The following is a 19,338-nucleotide window of genomic DNA, read 5'->3' as shown; positions in this document are numbered from 1 at the left end:
CTTCTATATCAGATAAGACTTCAGTGAATTTTGAATGAAAAGAGAAAGTTAATTATATTGGACAAGATTCAACAGAACGCACAACATAAAGTTGCAAAAAAAAAGAAGTATCAGAGACTATTACTGTTCTACCAGCAACTATTGTCCCCTTCTTCCACACATCTGGAATTTTAGCCAAGCACGTGGTAACTTAAGGAAAAAAGACATTTCCCAGCCTCCCTGGCAAAGTGGCTAACTCCAGATCACCACCAGGTAATCAATACTGGCAGGCTCTGGGACCCTTCCTAAAGACACACGGAGAGCATTCCTTTTGCATTTTCTTCTTCCTTTCTTCTTTCATCCTAGTCCTGGGCCCTGAGTTAGAGGGCTACACCACAGGTAGTGGGTCATGCCCCTCGTAGGCTGCAATGAGCTGTTCTTCACAGCATCGTGACTGCTTCTTAAGCGTACGTATCCCAAGAGACAGGAAGCGGAAGCTGGCAGTTTCATAAGGCCTGGGCACAGCTTCACTTCCACGTAGTCTATTGGTCAAGCAGTCCCAGAGCACAGAATCAAAGGGAAGGAACATAGATCCCTCCCCCAACTCCTCAAGAAGAGAAGTGGCAAAGGATTTGGGGACTATATTTTAAAACCACTACACTACATCATATTTTTAAAAACTAATATAATTACAGTAGGATTTGATTTTTACCATTACCCTGTGATTAAAAGTTCATTCATATTCACACCTACTCTTTTCAGAAACTATACACGCATTATATCAAGGCACACTGACTATGCTGATTAAAACAACACTTGACAATATTCCTAAGTGCCTGGTTACTAAAAAGAACGATGTACATGCAACTCGGGATTTTTAAAAACTAAGACAAAACCAGAATATATACAAATACCAACCTAGCATCAAATTAGAAATGAGGCTCCATGAAACTGCTACACCAAACACATGAAAGGTGGATTGGAGAAGTGCCCAAAGTAGTTCTGATACATCAAGGAATTTCTAAGAACCATGCCCCAGAAGCCTTTTCATAGTAGGATAAATTCAGGAAATTCAGGATTAGTTTTATGAAACCTTCACCAGTAGGAGACGCTAGATGGCATGTATCCAAGAAATTCCACATGCCCAGAAACACCAGCAGGGTCTATATTACCTAGAAGCCTACAGGAGTCATAAAAATGACTTCTGATACTTTCTTCTCTAATTCAACCCCAACTTACTTTTTCAAGTATTCTCTCACTTTCATGCACTGAAGTACCGAGGAAGATCAAGTGGCAAATTCTTAATTATAAAAATACACGTTAACAGATTCTACCATGACTATGAAAGCAATTTTAGCCAATAAAGTGAAAAAGAAATATAAGAAATACATGAAAGCAGACTATTATAAATGTTCACTGGGAGAGACTCTTACCTTGGTGCTTCCTCCACCACTTTCTGATTTCTTCGCTGAATTGAGCACTCTCTTTCATTGAGCCACAAAGCATTCCCATGTTTATCACCTAAAACCTGAAAGCGCAATACCATTTGAAAAAGCACACAGCCGTACCCATAGAACATGTGCCCCCTAACATCTTCTCCATGCCACACCCCTTGGTTTTTGATACTCAAACCTCAAAGAATCTACGACCTCTCAAATATGTTCCTCTTTTGGTTGATGTTAATAAATGAAAACTTCATATTTACAACCTCAAAACTCAAAACATTTTTATCCAAACAACTTGAGGAAAAAATTCTCACGTTACATTTTCAATACACTAGGTAAAATATCAGAATCAACTGTACAAATTTAGTGAAAGACACTGAGTGTCAATAAAGGGGATATACATTCTAGATATCAACGGTGCTTAGGAGAACCACGAGTTGTTTCTACAAACATCTGTTCGTTGTTAACATATTAAATGTCTGTTGATCAGGAAATGCTATTTTATTTATATCCAATATGCAATCTGTTACTTATATATGGATGTTCTTATTGTGCTTTATTTTTGTTACAGGAAATTACTAAAGGTCTGGAGTTCATATATAAAATATTATGATTTTTCCCATTTGTAACAATGGGAAATAAGCTGGGGTTGCTAGATAAAATAACAGGACACCCAGTGAAATGTGAATTTCAGATAAACAATAAAAAATTTTAATAAAAATATGTCCCAAATATTGCATGGGACATATTTTTTACTTTTTAAAAAAATCATTGCTTACCTGAAACTTAAATTTAACTTTTATCTTATCAGCTAAATCTGGCAATGCTAAAACAGTCTCTTCATTAATATTTTTGCACAGAATGTTTGATTTTCAGGGATGGATTAATCTATTTTCAAGATTAAAGATTAGATGCATATTACTGAACGCATATATTAAGTTCACAAAGGAAAAAACTGCTCTAGAAGCCAAAAGACTAGGCACTAATTTTACGTCCAAACAGCTATGCAACCTCCCTGGGCAAGTCACTCTGTTTCCTCATGCATTATAAACAGTAGATAATACAATCTTAATATCTTACATGGATACTGAAAAAGTCAGATAAAAAAGGATCATGGGTATAACAGGTAGGGTAATAAAAGGAATAGTTAACCTATGACTGCAAAGTTAATTTTTAGGAATAAAAATCTACCTAAACCTCAAGAAGGATTCCAAACAAAGGAAAACATTAGAGTAATGAAATGCCACTAAGTTAGAATTTTGTTTCTAAGATTCTTAAAGGTGACTGTATGAAGTACATCTAAAAATATTTTAAATCATTATAACTCTCAAACTCTTTTTTAATCCTAGTTGACAAGGAAATGAAAGTAGACTTAGTCTCCAAGAAATAAAGCCAAATTAACCAAGAATTCTCAGCAACATTTCCAACTGTAAAGTATTAGATTCACATATAGAATCAAGAGTTTGTTTTTCTCTAAATTCTGTGTAGTCTCCCAGTTCTTTATTAAAAATTGTCATTTACTAAGCAGTCAACAAAATAATTTGATGACCACTTATTTCATTAAATAAATGAAGAGACTAAGTAAACAGAAATAAATAAAAAGTGCTTGTAAGAAAAGTTAATCCTTAAAGGCATCATGAGTTTTTTTTAAACTTTAATACAGCCCTTTATAGAAATGCATGTACTCAACATGGAAAAATCTCCAAGGTATACTACAGTGCTTACTGAGAAGAGCTTCATCATGAAAGACTGCAAGCCCTTTAGCATCCCTGGATCCAGCCCATGAAATACCAGGAGTGCCCTGACTGAGAAACATTGGTTTAAGCCACACAGAGTGACACCATCCTCACCGCCTGGGCGCAGCTCCAGAAAAAGAAAGGACATGGTATGCAACAGCATACGTAAAAACTGTTAGGTAATATATACATATATACTTCAGGACTACGGCACAAGATTCAAGAAACATTACCAGTGCCTGCTTCTCAGGATAGAGACCAGGGGACATAGAGACAAGGATGAAAGGGATGCTTACTTTTCATTGAGTATTCTCTATCCTACACAGAAATTACCTAATATAAAGAAATAAAATTTGAAGAAAATAAGTAAATAAAAAACCTTCCAAGTGTAGATCAGATATGGAAAACGTCTGTTTAAGCTACTGAGTCCAATTTATTTAAGCTACTGAGAGATACTTTCACCTATGTTTAAAAATATCACCTAGACTACATGCCAAGGCTAATTAAAATAAATTAAAAGGTTGAGTAAATATATAATTACTTAACACAATTTAACAAACATTTATTGAGCATTGGTAATGTGAAAGACACTGGTCCGGTTGCTGAGTAAGACCTAGCCTCTGCTCTCAAGAACTTCTTGGTCAATTAGAAAAGTCAGATAGCTAAAGAGAAAATAACATAAGTGATCTTCTAGTAGCATAAACAAGTGCTGGATGGGGAATATAGAGAAGGGGAAAATTAATTCTGACCCTGGAAATTACAAGAAATGCAGGAAGGGCAGCCAAAAATATCTCCCCTAAATTACAGACTTAAATATAAACAGCCTACTCAACACTTACACTTTAATATCTAATGAGCATCTCAACCTTGATTTGCCCAACATAAACTGATTTCCTCCCCAAAACACGCACCTCTGACAGTCTTTTCTATCTCAGTAAAAGACAGTTCCATTCTTCTAATTCCCCAGGACAAAACTCTAAAGCTATCTTTGATGCCTTACTCTTTTCTTATATATCACATCTGATCTTTTAGAAAATCTGGTCTACCTTCACAAAATATCCAGAATTCAATCACATCTCACCACCTCCTCTACCAACACCCTGGCCCAAGCTGCCAGCATCACTCACTAGAATTACCACAAAAACCTCCTAAGGAATCTCTCAGCTTCAATTGCTGGTTTTCAGTTGCAAAGAACCAGTGAACAGTGTGTGCCTCCCTCTTTCTATCTTGTTGAATAGGGGTATTTACTGCAGTATCATATCCGTTTTTCATCATTGTATGTTGGAAGAGTGGGTGTCAGGCTGTCTTTAAATTCAGAGATGTTCCCAAGAGAAGAACTGCTCTTGAGGAACCATATAGAAGAAGTCTCAACCAGACCTGCACCAAAATGTGTAGGTGAGATCCTGGTCTTGGAAGGAAGGGGGGGGGGGGGTCATATTTTGCTATCATTGGGGCCAGAGAATGGGTTGTCATAGATAGCATTCAAAGACAGCCTCAAATAGGACACAAATCACAGTATTCACACCCTTGTATAATCTCATATAGCAATGATTCTAGGCTGGCCAACTAACTTGAAAAATGCGACAAAAGTGACTGTGCCAGTCTGAGCCTAAACCTTAAAAAGGCTGGACAGCTCCTTCAAGCAGCTCTGACCAGCAATGTAAAAAGTCTGAATATCCATATAGAAATGCCACATTGAGAAGCCATGTGGAAATGCTCTAAGAGTGCACAGAGAGAGAGAGAAGCCCAGCTGCCCCAGCATCTCGGCTGTGCTCTTCTTCAAGTCAACCCTCCAAGGCACTTAACGCTGGATGCTCCAAACCAGCCAAGTGCCAGCACGACTACTGCCCCAGGGGACAGACAACATGTGAAACAAAAGACGTGCCCAGCTGAATCCAATCCACCCAGAGAATCATGAGAAAGAGTTAAATGTTGTATTGTTTTTTATAGTGGCAAAATATACACAACATAAAATTTACAATTGTAACCATTTTTAAGTGTACAGTTCAGCGGCATTAAGTACATTCACACTGTTGTGCAACCTTAAATGTTGCAAATCATTGCATTTTGGAGCAGTTTGTCACTTGGCAACAGATAACCAAAACATATAAAATAAACAATTGGATTTAGAAAGGATACTAGATACAAGTCCAATATATAAAAATCAACTATTTTTATACACAAGCAACAACCAATAGGTGAATGAAATTTAGAAAATAATATTTATAATAGTATCAAAAATTATCAAATATCTAAGAATAAATCTAACGAAGTACAAACAAAACCTTTATACTCAAAACTACAAAACAGTGTTGGGAGAAATTAAAGAAGATCTAAATAAATGAAGAGAGATTCTAGTTCATGGAATAGAAAACTCAATATTGCTAAGATGTCAGTTCTCCCCACAATAATCTCTAAATTTAATACAATCCAAATCCCATCAGGTGTGTGTTGGGCGCAGGGAGTGGTGTAGAGGGGGAATGGGTTGACAAGTTTGAGGAAACTCAAAGAACCTAAAAAGAGTCAAAACTATATAAAGAAAAACAATAAATTCAGAGCACTTACAGTACCAGATTTCTAGACTTAGTATAAAACCAAAATAATTGAGACAGTGACCAAACGTCACTTAATTTACAACAAATGGTCACTACAATAAATGATTCTGGAGAAACTGGATACCAGAATGGAAAAAAACTTACTTTGACTTCATCTCACACCAAATAAAGGAAATAATAATAATACAAGGAGAATAACAGACCTAAATATCACACCTGAAAGATAAAGCTCCTAACTTGGGTGTGCAAAATGGGCTTACAATGGACTTCAATAAAATTAACAACTTCTATTCTTTGAAAGACATTATTAATAAAGTGAACACGCAAGCCACAGACAAGGAGAAGATGTGCACAATACATATATTTGGCAAAGTACTCATAAACAAAATAGATACAGAACTCTGAGCACTCAATAATTTTTAAAAATCTAATTCAAAAAAGAGCAGCAAGGATGAGACTTGAGCAGTCCCTTCACAAAATAAGATATTCAGATGGGCAATAAACGTATAAAAAGGTGCTCAACATCAATAGTCAGGGAAACGCAAATTCAAACAAAGAGATACTGTTACATGTGTGCCGAAATAGCTAACTGAAAAAAATTGAGAATGCTGAGTGTTGGAGATGGCAGCAGTGGAAACTTTCATATATTGCTGGTGAGAGTATTCATTAGGACAACCACAGTATCTACTAGAACTAAACATAAGCTTACCATGTAATCCAACACCCCCTTTCCTCAGTATATCTGAAAGAATGTATTTGTCCATTAAAAAAACATAGCGGTTTATTCATAATATCAAAAAGGTGGAAACAACAGTAAAATGGATAAACTGCAGGTTATTCAAACAATGGAACACCACAGAGCAATTTCTCAAAGTGATTGATAACATACAGCCTCATGGAAGTATCTCAAACATATGATGTTCTGTGAAGGAAGCCAGGGACAACCAAGTATATATTGTATGATTACATTTTTATGAAGTTTAAGAAAAAATAAAAATAATTTCTAGTATTAGATGTTAGAACAGCAGTGACTTTCGGTGGCCAAGGAGAGGGATTGACTGGGAAGTGGTACGAAGGAAACTTTTGATGTAACAGAAATGTTCCACATACAGATCTGGACAGGTGTTACCAAGTTATATCTGTATATAAAATTTTATATTGAATTGTACAGTTAAGATTTGTGGACTTCACAGTATATGTGTGATATCTCAATTTAGAACATCTAAAAACAAAGACAAACCTTGCTAGCCTCAGAAAGAAATACATTACATTCAATTTTTTTGTTTGTTTTTTGTGAAGAAGATTGGCCCTGAGCTAACACCTGTTGCCAATCTTCCTCTTTCTGCTTGAGGAAGACTGTCGCTGAGCTAATATCTGTGCCAACCTTCCTTTACTTTATGTGGGATACCACCACAGCATGGCTTGACAAGCAGTGCTGCTAGGTCCATGCCCGGGATCCGAACCTGTGAACTCTGGGCCGCCAACGCAGAGTGGGCAAATTTAACCACAACACCACCAGGCCAGCCCCTAAATGTTTTAAAAATATAAACTGATTATATAATTTGCAAATTTTTTCCCCACTCTGGAAAATTTGAAAATCTACATGAAGATTTTCTACCTATAAATAATATCTATGTAAAATAATAATTAAGCTTAAAAACACAATGGCAGAATCTAGGTCTTCACCATATTATGCCACAGCAGAAAGGACAAGGGCAGCAAACAACCTTTTATTTAGTTTTCTGGTTCTCTATCTGCACCAAATTAAGAAAGAAATATACTTAAATTTCAATATGATTTCTAATTTGATGCTTTTATTTTATCAATTTTAATAATTACATATCAATTCATAGCCACAATGTATAAAATTAGCACAAGGCATTTCCAACAGAAAAATGAAAACTTCAGCAGACTTCTCTCCTTCTGTGTTTTACTTCAGAAAACCCATTTGTTTTGCTGAAATCCACACCTCCACAACCACTTTAATGGTTGGATCAAAATCTTACTCTGAGTAAAGAAATGACTTGTTCATCTCTACACAACCGGCTCCAAGCAGAACACTTGTCACAGTAAGCCACACAGATATTTGGTGAACTGAAATGACACAGGAGTCCAGGCACTTTTCTTTTAAAAATGCCCCAAAATGGTCCAATCTCAGAAGGGGATTGAATGAGTCTCTAGGTGGAATATATTTAGCCTGGCCAGATATCCTGGGACTGATTCTTTCTGGAGCTGGATTTATGTATCATTTCCCATCCTGACCGACATTGTGGCACTTTAACAAAAAGTATACCAGATTCCAAAAGGGAGGTGATCAATTTATATACATTTCCTATTTTGTACTTATTCAAATATATCAGAACAACTCACAATCATCCTAAATGGAAGAAAGGAAGTGTTTCCAATAGAAATAAATTATATTATTTTAAAGTCAAAATAACTAGGAAGTATCTTAAAATGTACCAACCTGGATTTCTATATGACGAGGGTTATCAATAAACTTTTCTATTAGTAGTCTATCATCGCCAAAACTTGAAGCGGCTTCTTGAGATGAAAATCTAAAACCATCCCTGTAAAGGAAAACAGAAGAACAGTCAAACTAACTAAACAAATACAGCCCTCAAAAGGAAGAAAACAAATCAATTAAATATTTATTTTGGCTTACTTCTGAACAAAAAAAGAGAAAAATTCACTTAATGTACAAATAACTAAATTAACTTTGGTTGAACTGCAACTCTTCCACTCACTAGCTCTGTGACCTTGGGCGAGCAATTTAATTTCCCTGATCCTAAATTTTATAGCAAAATAGGAATATCGATACTTATTTCACCAACTGTTAAAAACGGGATTCTTTTAATAAACCATACAAATCATATAAAATTCCATTTCTTCAACCTTAATACACCTTAATTTCATTAATAAAAAATATAAAAATGCATATCCACTTGACTCAAAAGTCAGAAGACGCAGACAAATTGTAAAGGGCCTAGCCAACTGCACAAATGGAGCAGAACGACAGCAAATATACTCAGTGAGAACAAACATACAATAGGAGGATCCTCAGGAACATTTCCTGATATTTTAAATACACACCTTTAAATGTAATTGCCTCCCACAATCCATACAGATCATTACAATTTTATCTTCTTTAAAATTGTTCAAAAATAATAAAAGTTCAATTTTTGAAAATAAAAATATGATTAATTATTGCTTTATACATGCTATTCTCAAACTATAACTGAAATCATTATTTTATGCTTATTAAATTCACACAATATGAAATGACCTCATTTAGTCTATTAAAAACTCAAACTTGTTTTTACCTAAAACTATTTAAGCATATTATTTTCCATTCATTGATATATTTCTTTTACATGTAATTAATAGTTTCTTAATCTTTAAATACCTGCATTTAATGTACAATATTAAAATTCTTCCAAGCCTTTAATTTTCAGACACTCCATCCAACAATATTAGAAATAACTATCTCATTTGCTTTCGTGCTTGAAAAACACAACATTGCAAGTTAACACTGACTGGACCATAAATTTCAAAACATATTGCAAAAATTCCTATTTCTCAGAATTCTCAGGGAAAAAGTACCAGGGTTTCTTCATCCTCCATTACTTCCTTGATTTAGGGAAATGGAGTTTACATCTCAGGAGGCTACAAACCTCAAAGAAACTAGAGCACAATGAATCACTGTTTTCAATACTATATAACCAACTTTTTATTAGATGGGATATGATGATTCACAAAGAAAAAACAGTACTTTACAGTTTGTCTCTACTGTACTGACTGAGAGCTTTCATTTTGTTTAAACCAAGAACATCAAAAGCAAAAACATCAAAGTCACCCAAATAAATTATCAAGTTTGAAAGCATCGCCAACATATTTTGAAGCTCATGGAAAACTGTATTAAGAACAGCATTTGTTACACTCAGTTAAAAATTCATTCAATAAATATTTACTAATCATAAAACTATGTGCCTGATGCATATTTAGATGATGAGAATACAAAAATTAAAAAAAACTGCCCTCAGAGCACCTAAACTCTGAGGGGTATTCCAAAATGCAAACATGATCAATTTTCAATTCATGCCATGACATTTCATTTAAATTGAGATAGGGACAAGAAAGCCAGAGGTGACTACAAAAAATATCTAAGGCTATTTTCAACAACCTGCATGAGTTTCACCTTAATTTATTATATAATAACAATAAACATTATTCTTTCAAAAATCTTTCAGGTGTTCTAAAGATTCTAAGACAAGTTATAGATGTTTCTTCCCTGAAAAAGCTTAGGAAAGATGTTACAAGAGGGAGACACTTCTTGGAATACAATAAGACAGCAATTAATGGCTATTAAGTTTTATTTTGTGGATTATGTAAAAAAATTTCTTCCTCAGGGAAGGAGGGAGGAAAGAGTAGATGCAGTGCACCATGATACCAACAGTTGGTGACCTCTAGAAGACAAATATTTAGGTGTTTCTGGACTGTTCTCTCAATTTTTCTGTAGTTTTGATTTTTCCAAGTTAAGAGAGGATATAGAGCAACTTTTTAAAATGAGGGGCACATATCATTAAATCAACTAGTGTCATACCTTTATTAATCTCAACAATGTTTCAGAGATGGTTTATCAAGTTGAAGAGAGTACTGGTTTAGGTAGAAAATTATTTATGTATGTGTCTCTGTTAATTACATGAACATATTTTGAATCAATGTGCCATTTACTGTCTAAGAAGGGGTTAATTTTACCAAAATGTGCCTAATATATGAATGTATACAGTGATATCTGAAAATACAGAATTTTAAATTAACATCCACAGGTCAACAGAAACACAGCAAATGTCACTGCCAAGAAACTGAAGAACAATCCCCACCATAAAGGAACATGTTATAACAGTAGCCCCAGAGAAATGATTAGTAAGAAATCTGAGGGGCCAGCCCCATGGCTGAGTAGGTAAGTTCGTGTGCTCCACCTCGGCGGCTCAGGGTTTCACCAGTTCAGATCGAGCGCAGACACGGCACTGCTCATCAAGCCATGCTGAGGTGGTGTCCCACATGGCACAACCAGAAGGTCCTACAACTAGAATATACAACTATGTACTGGGGAGCTTTGGGGAGAAGAAGAAAGGAAAAAAAAAAGAAGACTGACAATAGTTGTTAGCTCAGGTGCCAATCTTTAAAAAAAAAAAAAAAGAAAAGAAATCTGAGATCATAAGAAGAATAATGGAAAATAAGTGCTAAGGCTTTCAATGAAATTGCTATGTAAATGCCATATAAAAAGGGGAAAACAATGACAAAAATATTAAAGTTTGTAAAATACACATCTCTTCCAAAACCATTAAGTTATATTTAATATCTTCACAACAACATTCTTTCCTACAAAGAGGCTTTAGCAGATTGTCTTTTCCAAAGATGGCCACAGTGGTATCTCCCATTCCATGTGCTCCTCTAAGAATCTTACCATTCCTTTATGAAGAAGTGGAATCTAATTCTCCTCCCTTTGAATTTGAGCAGAATTTGTGCTCACTGGTAATCAACAGAATATGGTGCAAGGGAACCTGTGTGACTTCTGAGACTGGATCATAAAAAGTGATACAGCTTCCACTTGGATCTGAAACAACTGTGCTTGGAACTCTGGGTCACTACATAAGAAGTCCAAAGCCACTATACCATGAAGAAGTCCATGCCCCCCATGGAGAGGTCCACTGGCACACAGGGGTTACAAATAAAGCACAAGAGATAGCTTCAACACCTGAACTTTGAAAGACAAAGGCCAAATAACACGCGTTATGCGGTAAAAATGGGACTAAGTATGCCTCCTCCTCTTATGCTTGCTTCCAGCCACACACAGCAACCAGCCAGCCGAACTTTAAACATTTTACATAGTTAACCAACGCTCTGAAATATAAAGGCAAGTCTCCACTATCAAAAGGAACCAAGCCAGGCAAAAAGTTCCAGACCATTCTTCAATTTTGAAGATAAAAGCCCTCACTCTGACCTTAACCTCTCAGCATTTCCCAAGAAATTTTCAAGTCAAGCACTGTTGCAGCATATGCATTTAATTCATATAACTCAACCCTAAGACCAAAGAGAGAATAAGAGCAAAAATAAGATAACTTAAAACAGTGCCAGAAAGTCATCCTCGAGTGCTCTCACACTCTGTATCCAATCACTCAGGAAGTCCTGTTGCCTCTACTTTCAGAATTTAACTCTCTCTTATCACCTCCACCACGACACTGTGAAAGCCACCATCACCGTGTTTCTTGCATGGATTATTGCAACAGCCTCCCTACTGGTTTCTCTGATTCCAGAGTTCATGATTCCATCCCCAATAAGTCAATTACCAAGACAGCAACCAGAATGATCCTTTTAAAACCTAAGCCACAAAATTTTGATAACTGGTTAATCTGGATGATACATAAACAGAGGTTCATTATAGTCTACTTTTTCATATGTTTGAAATTTTTTATAATTAAAGAAATGTAAATAATGTTAGGCATTTGTTGAAGGCCCATGATTGTGACTACTCTACCCAAAGCCCTCCAACAGCTCCCCATCTCACTAAGAATGGCCTAAAGGTCCTGCACAATCTACTAACCCCATTCCACCCAAAATCCTTTGCCCCATCTCCTTCTACTCCTCCCTCCCTCCCCCACCTGGCCACCTTGTTGTTCCTAGACCTCTCAAGACATGCCCCTGCATCAGGGCCTCTGCACTTGCTCTTCCCTTGTCTGGATCCTTACCTCCTTGCTTAAATGTGCCTTCTCAATGAGGACAACCCTGACAATCCTGTTTAGAATAGGAATTCCCTCCAACACTCCTCATGCCTCTCCCTTTCCTCTTTTAATTTTCTTATACTACTTACCACTTTCCATGATAGTATATGAGTTACTTTGATTTCGTTTATTGTTTCTCTCTTCTTAGCAAAACAGTGTTTCTAAACCTTGTTTATGCTATGGATCCCTTTTGCAACAGCATACGAATCGCTTGTCAAAATAAGGCTTAAAGTGATTTAAAATGCATAAAAGAGGGGCCGTCTCGTGACTGTGTGGTTGAAGTTCCGTGCGCTCTGCTTCAGTGGACTTGGTTCTCGGGTTTGGATCCCAGGAGCAGACCTACTCTATTCATCAGCCACACTGTGGAGGCAACCCACATACAAAACGGAGGAAGACTGGCACAGAGGTGAGCTCTGGGCTAATCTTACTCAAGCAAAAAAAGAGGAAGACTGGCAATGGATGTTAGCTCAGGGCGAATCTTCCTTACCAAAATAATAATAATAATAAAAAAATGCATAAAGGAAAAAGCATAGGATCACATGGACACAAATTATACTGAAATACAGGTATCAAAGTATTTTTTAAAACAAATTTTGGCTATAATATATGTGGCTCTTTATTTATTAATAAGCTCCAACAACAAATCTAATAATCACTGTAGAGATTTCTGCCACCACTGTAATGTGATAAGATAACATATGTGATTTCCTAAGTGGTGGAAAGTTCCACAGATACTACTACTATGGTCGTTTGTTGCCTATCTTGGAGGAAACGCTAAATTCCAGTTAGAGGCTAGTGAAAGAAATATGTACTTTTTTCCTTCATCCAGATGCATGAACTTCCCCTGAACTTTATGGTCCATGAATTCAAAGGTTAGGAACTCCTGATCTAGAGTAAAAACTACATGGAGGAATGGATTGTCTTTTTTTGTTCATTACTGTATTCCTGGAACCTTACATAAAACAGTCCCTGTCATGCAGTAGGCTCTCAATAAATATTGCCAATCCACGCAATGAGTTTCTCCTTACTAGGTAAGCTTAAGATGGAAGAGGAGAACCTGATGTTACCTCAGTCAACGTCTGGTATCAGTGCCACTGTGAGAGTGAGACTGGGGTTTAAAGACCCATATTTGTCATATGTCATCGCCCCACAAACCCAAGCCAATTATTTTCTCTGATGCTCAACCAAAGAAACAATGGGAGTTCTGAGACAATTTTCTTTTTGAATTAAAACTATCTGCACAAGTTTGTAACATGGTGTCTTCTCATAAGGTTTTAAAGGGTAATACATTGCCTCTAGGAGATTTTCACCTTACTTGTTCATTTTAGAACCTAACTTCTGAACTACGTTTGCACTGGACGACTATCACACCAAATAATCCAGATTTCTGTCTTTAAGAGATTTTGGGGGAGTGTGGAGGAAAGGAAAAGGAAAAGAGGAAGAAAAGGGAGAAAGCAGAACTAACCATTTGGAAGACCAAATTACTTCTGGGTAGAGAAAGGTCAGAAAAGGCAACATTAACAATAATAATTCAGGGATTTCCCTCATCCCTCTCCTCCAAAAAATGACATAAATCTCTCTTGCTGCCAAACCTGAAAATAAATAAGAATACAAATCTGAATAGAGTCCCTGAAACCTGTTCGTACTAGGCAGTTTTTCAAAAAGTTATTTTCTAATCACCATAATGTCATCAACGCATTTGGTTTTTTAAACTTTGTTTTAAAAATTACTTTTGATTTCTGAAACCACTAATAAGAAAGTATTCTAAATTTACAATAGAGTACACTGCATATAAAGGACATACAGTAATTTCAAATTCAAAAGGAAATATATTTCACACTATAAAATTATCAAAGTATTTCACCACTTTTTTAAACAAGCAAAGACAAGCAAGTACATACTGAGTAATACATAAACAAATGAAATTCTGACTGCTTTTAAATATATTTGGTTCAAATCTTTGCATTCAGAATTCTACAGCCAAATGTTAGTAATTTTTACCTAGAAAATAGAATCGCAGTTGTAATTTTTTAAAATACACTGTAAAAACAAAAAAAAAATCCTTTGTCACTATTTAAGAAAGTAAAAATCTTTCTATAATAGGATAATCACCATCAAAATATAAATAAGAACATTTTATGCATAATTTCGAGTTCTTCCCCACGTAAAAGAGTAAAAATTAGATGTTTATTGTAGTTATTCTATTATACTTTCGGTATCTGTTTGTCAGTTTAATAACACTCTAGTAACTGCAATTTTCATCAAAAGTATATTTTGGACAGCATCTCACCTGGTCTCTTCGTCATCCCAAGCGATTCGCATGCCTTTCCCACCACCACCTGCTGAGGCCTTGATCATGACAGGGTAGCCTAACAGCAGGGAAGAATTAGACAGAAGTTCAGACTTTGATCATTTGGATGCATGAACATGACAACTGACCACATGTTCAATAACGCAGAAGACAATAACTAATTTATTTAAAAGTTCCTTTCTTTAGAGTTAGGAAAATAACACCAGTGTAATGATCTTACATTTTTTTTTAAATGAGAGTGTGATCATTTTAAAAGAAAAAAGACTATTTGTATCAATAAATATAACATTTTCCCCAGTAGTGAAATAAAAAGCTAAGAAAACATAAGTTATTTGACGGTGGATTCCAAAAATAGGAGTAGAAAAGTATTGACTAACCAAAGACATAAGAAGCAACTCATATAGCATTAAGAAAACACACATGCACACACACACACTCATACACACACATGCACACTTAAGATTTCCCAAAACTGCTGTTTGTACACATAACAAATTAAACTCCCTTCTTTCAAAAGTAATGATTTACAGTTACTTGAGGTATTTTCAACTGAAAAGTCACAGGGACCCTCTGCAGCTTTATCAGCAAGAATCGACATGATGGTTTGGGGAAAAATTAAGCCATGGTTATTATATCACAGGCTGAAGCAGAAGATCCAGCTTTCACTGATATCAATGGAGAAGGTATTGCACTATTCCATTCATTCAACAGGAAATGCCTAGACTAGTGAATATTATGAAAATATAAAGTAAGGTTCAAAACAAAGGACATTTCCGGCTAAAATTTTATAAAAGAAAATAAAATCATAAAACTGCCATTAGTTAATAGAACTGAGTATTCAGATTAGGTTTTATACAGTAAAATTTTTGACAGCATGAGTCATCTATAATGATTTATCAAGAAAAGCTGTAGTCTCCGTGTTTAGAGGTTTTCTGAAAAGAAGGTGAAGATACTCATCTCTGAGACCACTTGTTTACGATCTTTTCTGAATAAAGGAGAGGTCAGTGAGCCCATAAAGGACTCTTCCTGGACTGTGATGCTCTAATAGCACTAAACTCTAGCTATAGGATCTTAGAGGAAAAGGAAAGAGAGGGCTAAATGTCACAGACCTTTGACCCTTAAACCACAAAACATCACTCTTAACTTCAACTTAGTTAAAATGCCACTTGCTTCCTAAGTGTTTCATAATTAATTCAATTTTAAAAATTCTGATGTTGGTTGTGTTTATGTGGGATAGATTCACGTAAGATAGCATTTTAAAAATAATGCTTTATAAGCGCAGTAAGGAGAAGAAAAACTAGCATACTGTTTTCACATTGTGAGCCTTATAATCTAGGAAGAAAGAGGGACAGTACCCAAATAATTCTACCACTGGGAATTCAGAAGAGAAAAGGATCATAGGAAGGCAAGAGAAAAGGGATTAAGAAAAGCATATTATAGAAAGGGCCATTATATGAGGATATGAAGGATGAGTTGGATTGGAACACTTTAGGCAGGAACAGCAGAAATAAAGCAGGCAGGGAAGCATGGGACAAGTTTAAGAAATGACCAAAACAATTCATCTGAAGTATAAAGTATCTGTAGGATGGCAGAGGAAAAGAGAACTGAAAACATCAACTGGGGGCAAAGTATACTATCTACTTTTGCATAGTACAGACCCTGCATAAGAGTAACAAGAATGGTGCTCGTCTCATTCAATGCTATAGCCTCACAATGAGTGTCATATAAAGGAATTAGATTGAAATCAATAAAGAAGAATTAGCCTGCTTTTGAGCAGTGAAGAAACAATATCTGAAAATAAGAAACTGGCATGCCTGAGAAATCTTTTTCACAACAACATAAGGTCTTGTTTTAAACAAATGGATCCATACCCGCCCCCCAAAAAGCCATGTAAGCAATTCACCATCACAAACTATTTATCCATGTAAATAGGAAACCACAAGAGGTATAATATCCACATCCCCTATCTCTACTATTTTCAGTTCCATCTGAGGATTAGGAAATTTACAGTTATTCTATTGTAGTTTAATCTCATCTTAGTCATTTACTATGGACCACAAACTATGCAGTGATTTGTGAGGTTTGAAATAAGATTGGGAAATCGTGCTTGGTCACAAGGAACTAGATGGGGAAATAAAACACATAAAATAACTTGTCAACAAGAAATTATTACTTGTTCAGAGAAAGTGAGGGGCTGTTAGACAATAGGGCAATATATAAAAAGGCAATTACAATATGGTCCCCCCAAAGAAGGCAAAGCAGCATTCAACCTGTGAATACGTCTAATCCAGAAAGGCAAGATTCCCTGACAAAAATCTAACAAGCCAAATACAAAACATTTGGGAGGGAGGGAGAAACTGGCAAAAATTAGTGATATTATAGTCACTAACTCAATCTAATTTTTGAGCTATAAGTGGAAATAATATAAAGGTTAAGGTTTTGCACTCATGCCAAGGTTTCCTACTTATGCCAAATAAATCACTAAATTTCAGACAGTGCATATTTTTATGCTGTCACCATGCCTTGAATAAACAAGACCTAGCCATTTGAAGAGGAGAAAAAGAATATTCCACACAAGTGATGTTAAATAATATCAAAAAGTCCAGTCCCTCATCCCTACTTTCTTATTGAATCTCTGCGGTTCCAATTAGGGTAAGTCATGGGGTGCCAGGAGTTGGAAGAAAAAGGAAAAAAAGGATTCAGTCAAAAGCTGACATTCCCAGAAAAACCAGAAATGACCAAGTTCACAGTTATCGCTACCCCTCACCTTACCTAGAGTCTGGACATGAAATTTCTACTAATGTTCTCTCACACTTTTTTTTTTATCCATTATTCTGTTCTTTTGTCTATGATGCATTGCTTTAACTTTATATTCCTCAGTTGACATGTTTGAAACAGAACCACCTCCCTTATCATAATAAAACAAAATTCTCCAAGGTTTTCAAAAGGAGATGAATCTCTTAGTATAAAAAGATTACTTGAAAAAAAAAAAAAACCAACTCAGTCCTGGTACTGTTGGCAAGTTCTTCCTTATCTTTACCCTCCTCTCATTGGACGCCTCCTCCACCACCTGACCTCCCCCTCCCAGCCCAGAGACATGTGACTCTCCTACAACACTCCTCCAACTCCACCAGCAAAAAGTCTCTATTTCTTATTTCCCTTCTGCACAGTGCTTCCAAAATGAAATCTACTAAATATTATGCAAGAAAAAAATTAAATATTTAAGAAAATATAGGTTACCAAAGTACTAAAGGTTTCTATTCTTACTTCTCTATACTCAATCTCCAAGGGCAGGTTTAACTATGGGATGACATCTTAACTGGTTTCCTTTCCTTCCAGCAATCCAGCATATCCCTTTCAACCATACAGCAGAGATCCTCTTTCTAGCTCTACCAACAAGTTGTCATTCATGAACTCAAAAACATATACTGAATAAATACCACATGCCAAACACTGATCTGGCTTGGGAGGATACAAAGATAAACAATTCAGAAAGTTATCTGCTCTCGTGGCACTTACTATCTAGCAGAGAATTATATATAAATATACATACACCTAAATATACATACACATATATATTATACATATCCTAACATATATAACAGGTAGGGTTGTGATAAGTGCTATAATAAAACAACAGAGATGTGATTGAGAATGATTAGGGCTACTTTTCCTTGAAAAGCCTTCTCTGAAAAAACAGATATTTAAACTGAGACCTGAATGAACTAGAGCTAGCCCTCTGAAAATCAATGAGGAAGGAATATTCCTGACAGAAGGAACAAGTTGGAAAGGTTATATAGGAGAAGGCAGTGACCTAACATAGTATTTTTTAAGATCATTTTGGCTGTTCTGCAAGGTATGAATTATAAAAGGGCAAAGATGGGAACAAGGAGATTGACTAGGAAGCTTTTGCAGTGGTCCAGGGTAACGAGAGCTGTAACCTAGACTTGGCTGGTAGAAGCAAAGACAAAGACTTGAAGTCTGTCTTAGAGGTAGAGTCAGCATGACTTGCTGATAGTTTGGATATGGATGCTCAAGGAATGAAGGAAGACTCCAGGAGCTTAGGCGCTTTCTTGTTTACTTATGGATTCCAAAACTAAAAGAACTCATTTTTTTTTTGATCAACTGATAGCACCATGTTGATATACACAAGACACAATAAATGACCTCCCCCTTCAAGCAAAACCTGCCCCTATACGTGGTGAAATAACCTGGCAACTTAAAGGCTGATGAAACGACACCTTCATGATGCAATAGTCCTAAGAGTCATATAATAAAGAATTTTATGTAGCTTTTCCACCTACAGTTTCTTGAATTAAAATTTCATAGAATATAATGACTAATGGAGAAGGAAAACTTAACAAGAAGGGAAAAGCGAAGTAAGTCTTGGGAAATGTCCTGTTCCTAATTTGGTGGTGCTAATCAGAAATCTCTCAAGGCTTAAAGAGAAGGTGTGATTTTTTTTTTCTTTTTTGTCCTCTTTTAAAAAGAGTTAGGAAACACTTATAATTAATTAAAAGGCCTGTA

General features: G+C 35.8%; 1 protein-coding gene across 5 annotated transcripts in view; it reads right to left on the bottom strand.

Moving 5' to 3' along the window:
* PCCA (propionyl-CoA carboxylase subunit alpha) overlaps window positions 1–19,338 on the bottom strand; it is a 394,848-nt gene that overhangs the window by 238,819 nt on the left and 136,691 nt on the right. For all 5 annotated transcript variants that reach the window (XM_014839245.3, XM_070520102.1, XM_014839234.3 and 2 more), the window contains exons 9-11: window positions 14,791–14,869; window positions 8,183–8,285; window positions 1,413–1,507 (exon numbers count right to left, since the gene is read on the bottom strand). In XM_014839245.3, coding sequence (XP_014694731.1) covers window positions 1,413–1,507; window positions 8,183–8,285; window positions 14,791–14,869 — 277 coding nt within the window. The remainder of the gene's footprint in view (window positions 1–1,412; window positions 1,508–8,182; window positions 8,286–14,790; window positions 14,870–19,338) is intronic.

The sequence above is a fragment of the Equus asinus genome, chromosome 11 (genome assembly GCF_041296235.1).
Source record: "Equus asinus isolate D_3611 breed Donkey chromosome 11, EquAss-T2T_v2, whole genome shotgun sequence".
NCBI lineage: Eukaryota > Metazoa > Chordata > Mammalia > Perissodactyla > Equidae > Equus > Equus asinus.
The sequence above is the reverse complement of the archived record's forward strand: the minus strand, read 5'-3'. Positions and strand labels throughout refer to the sequence as shown.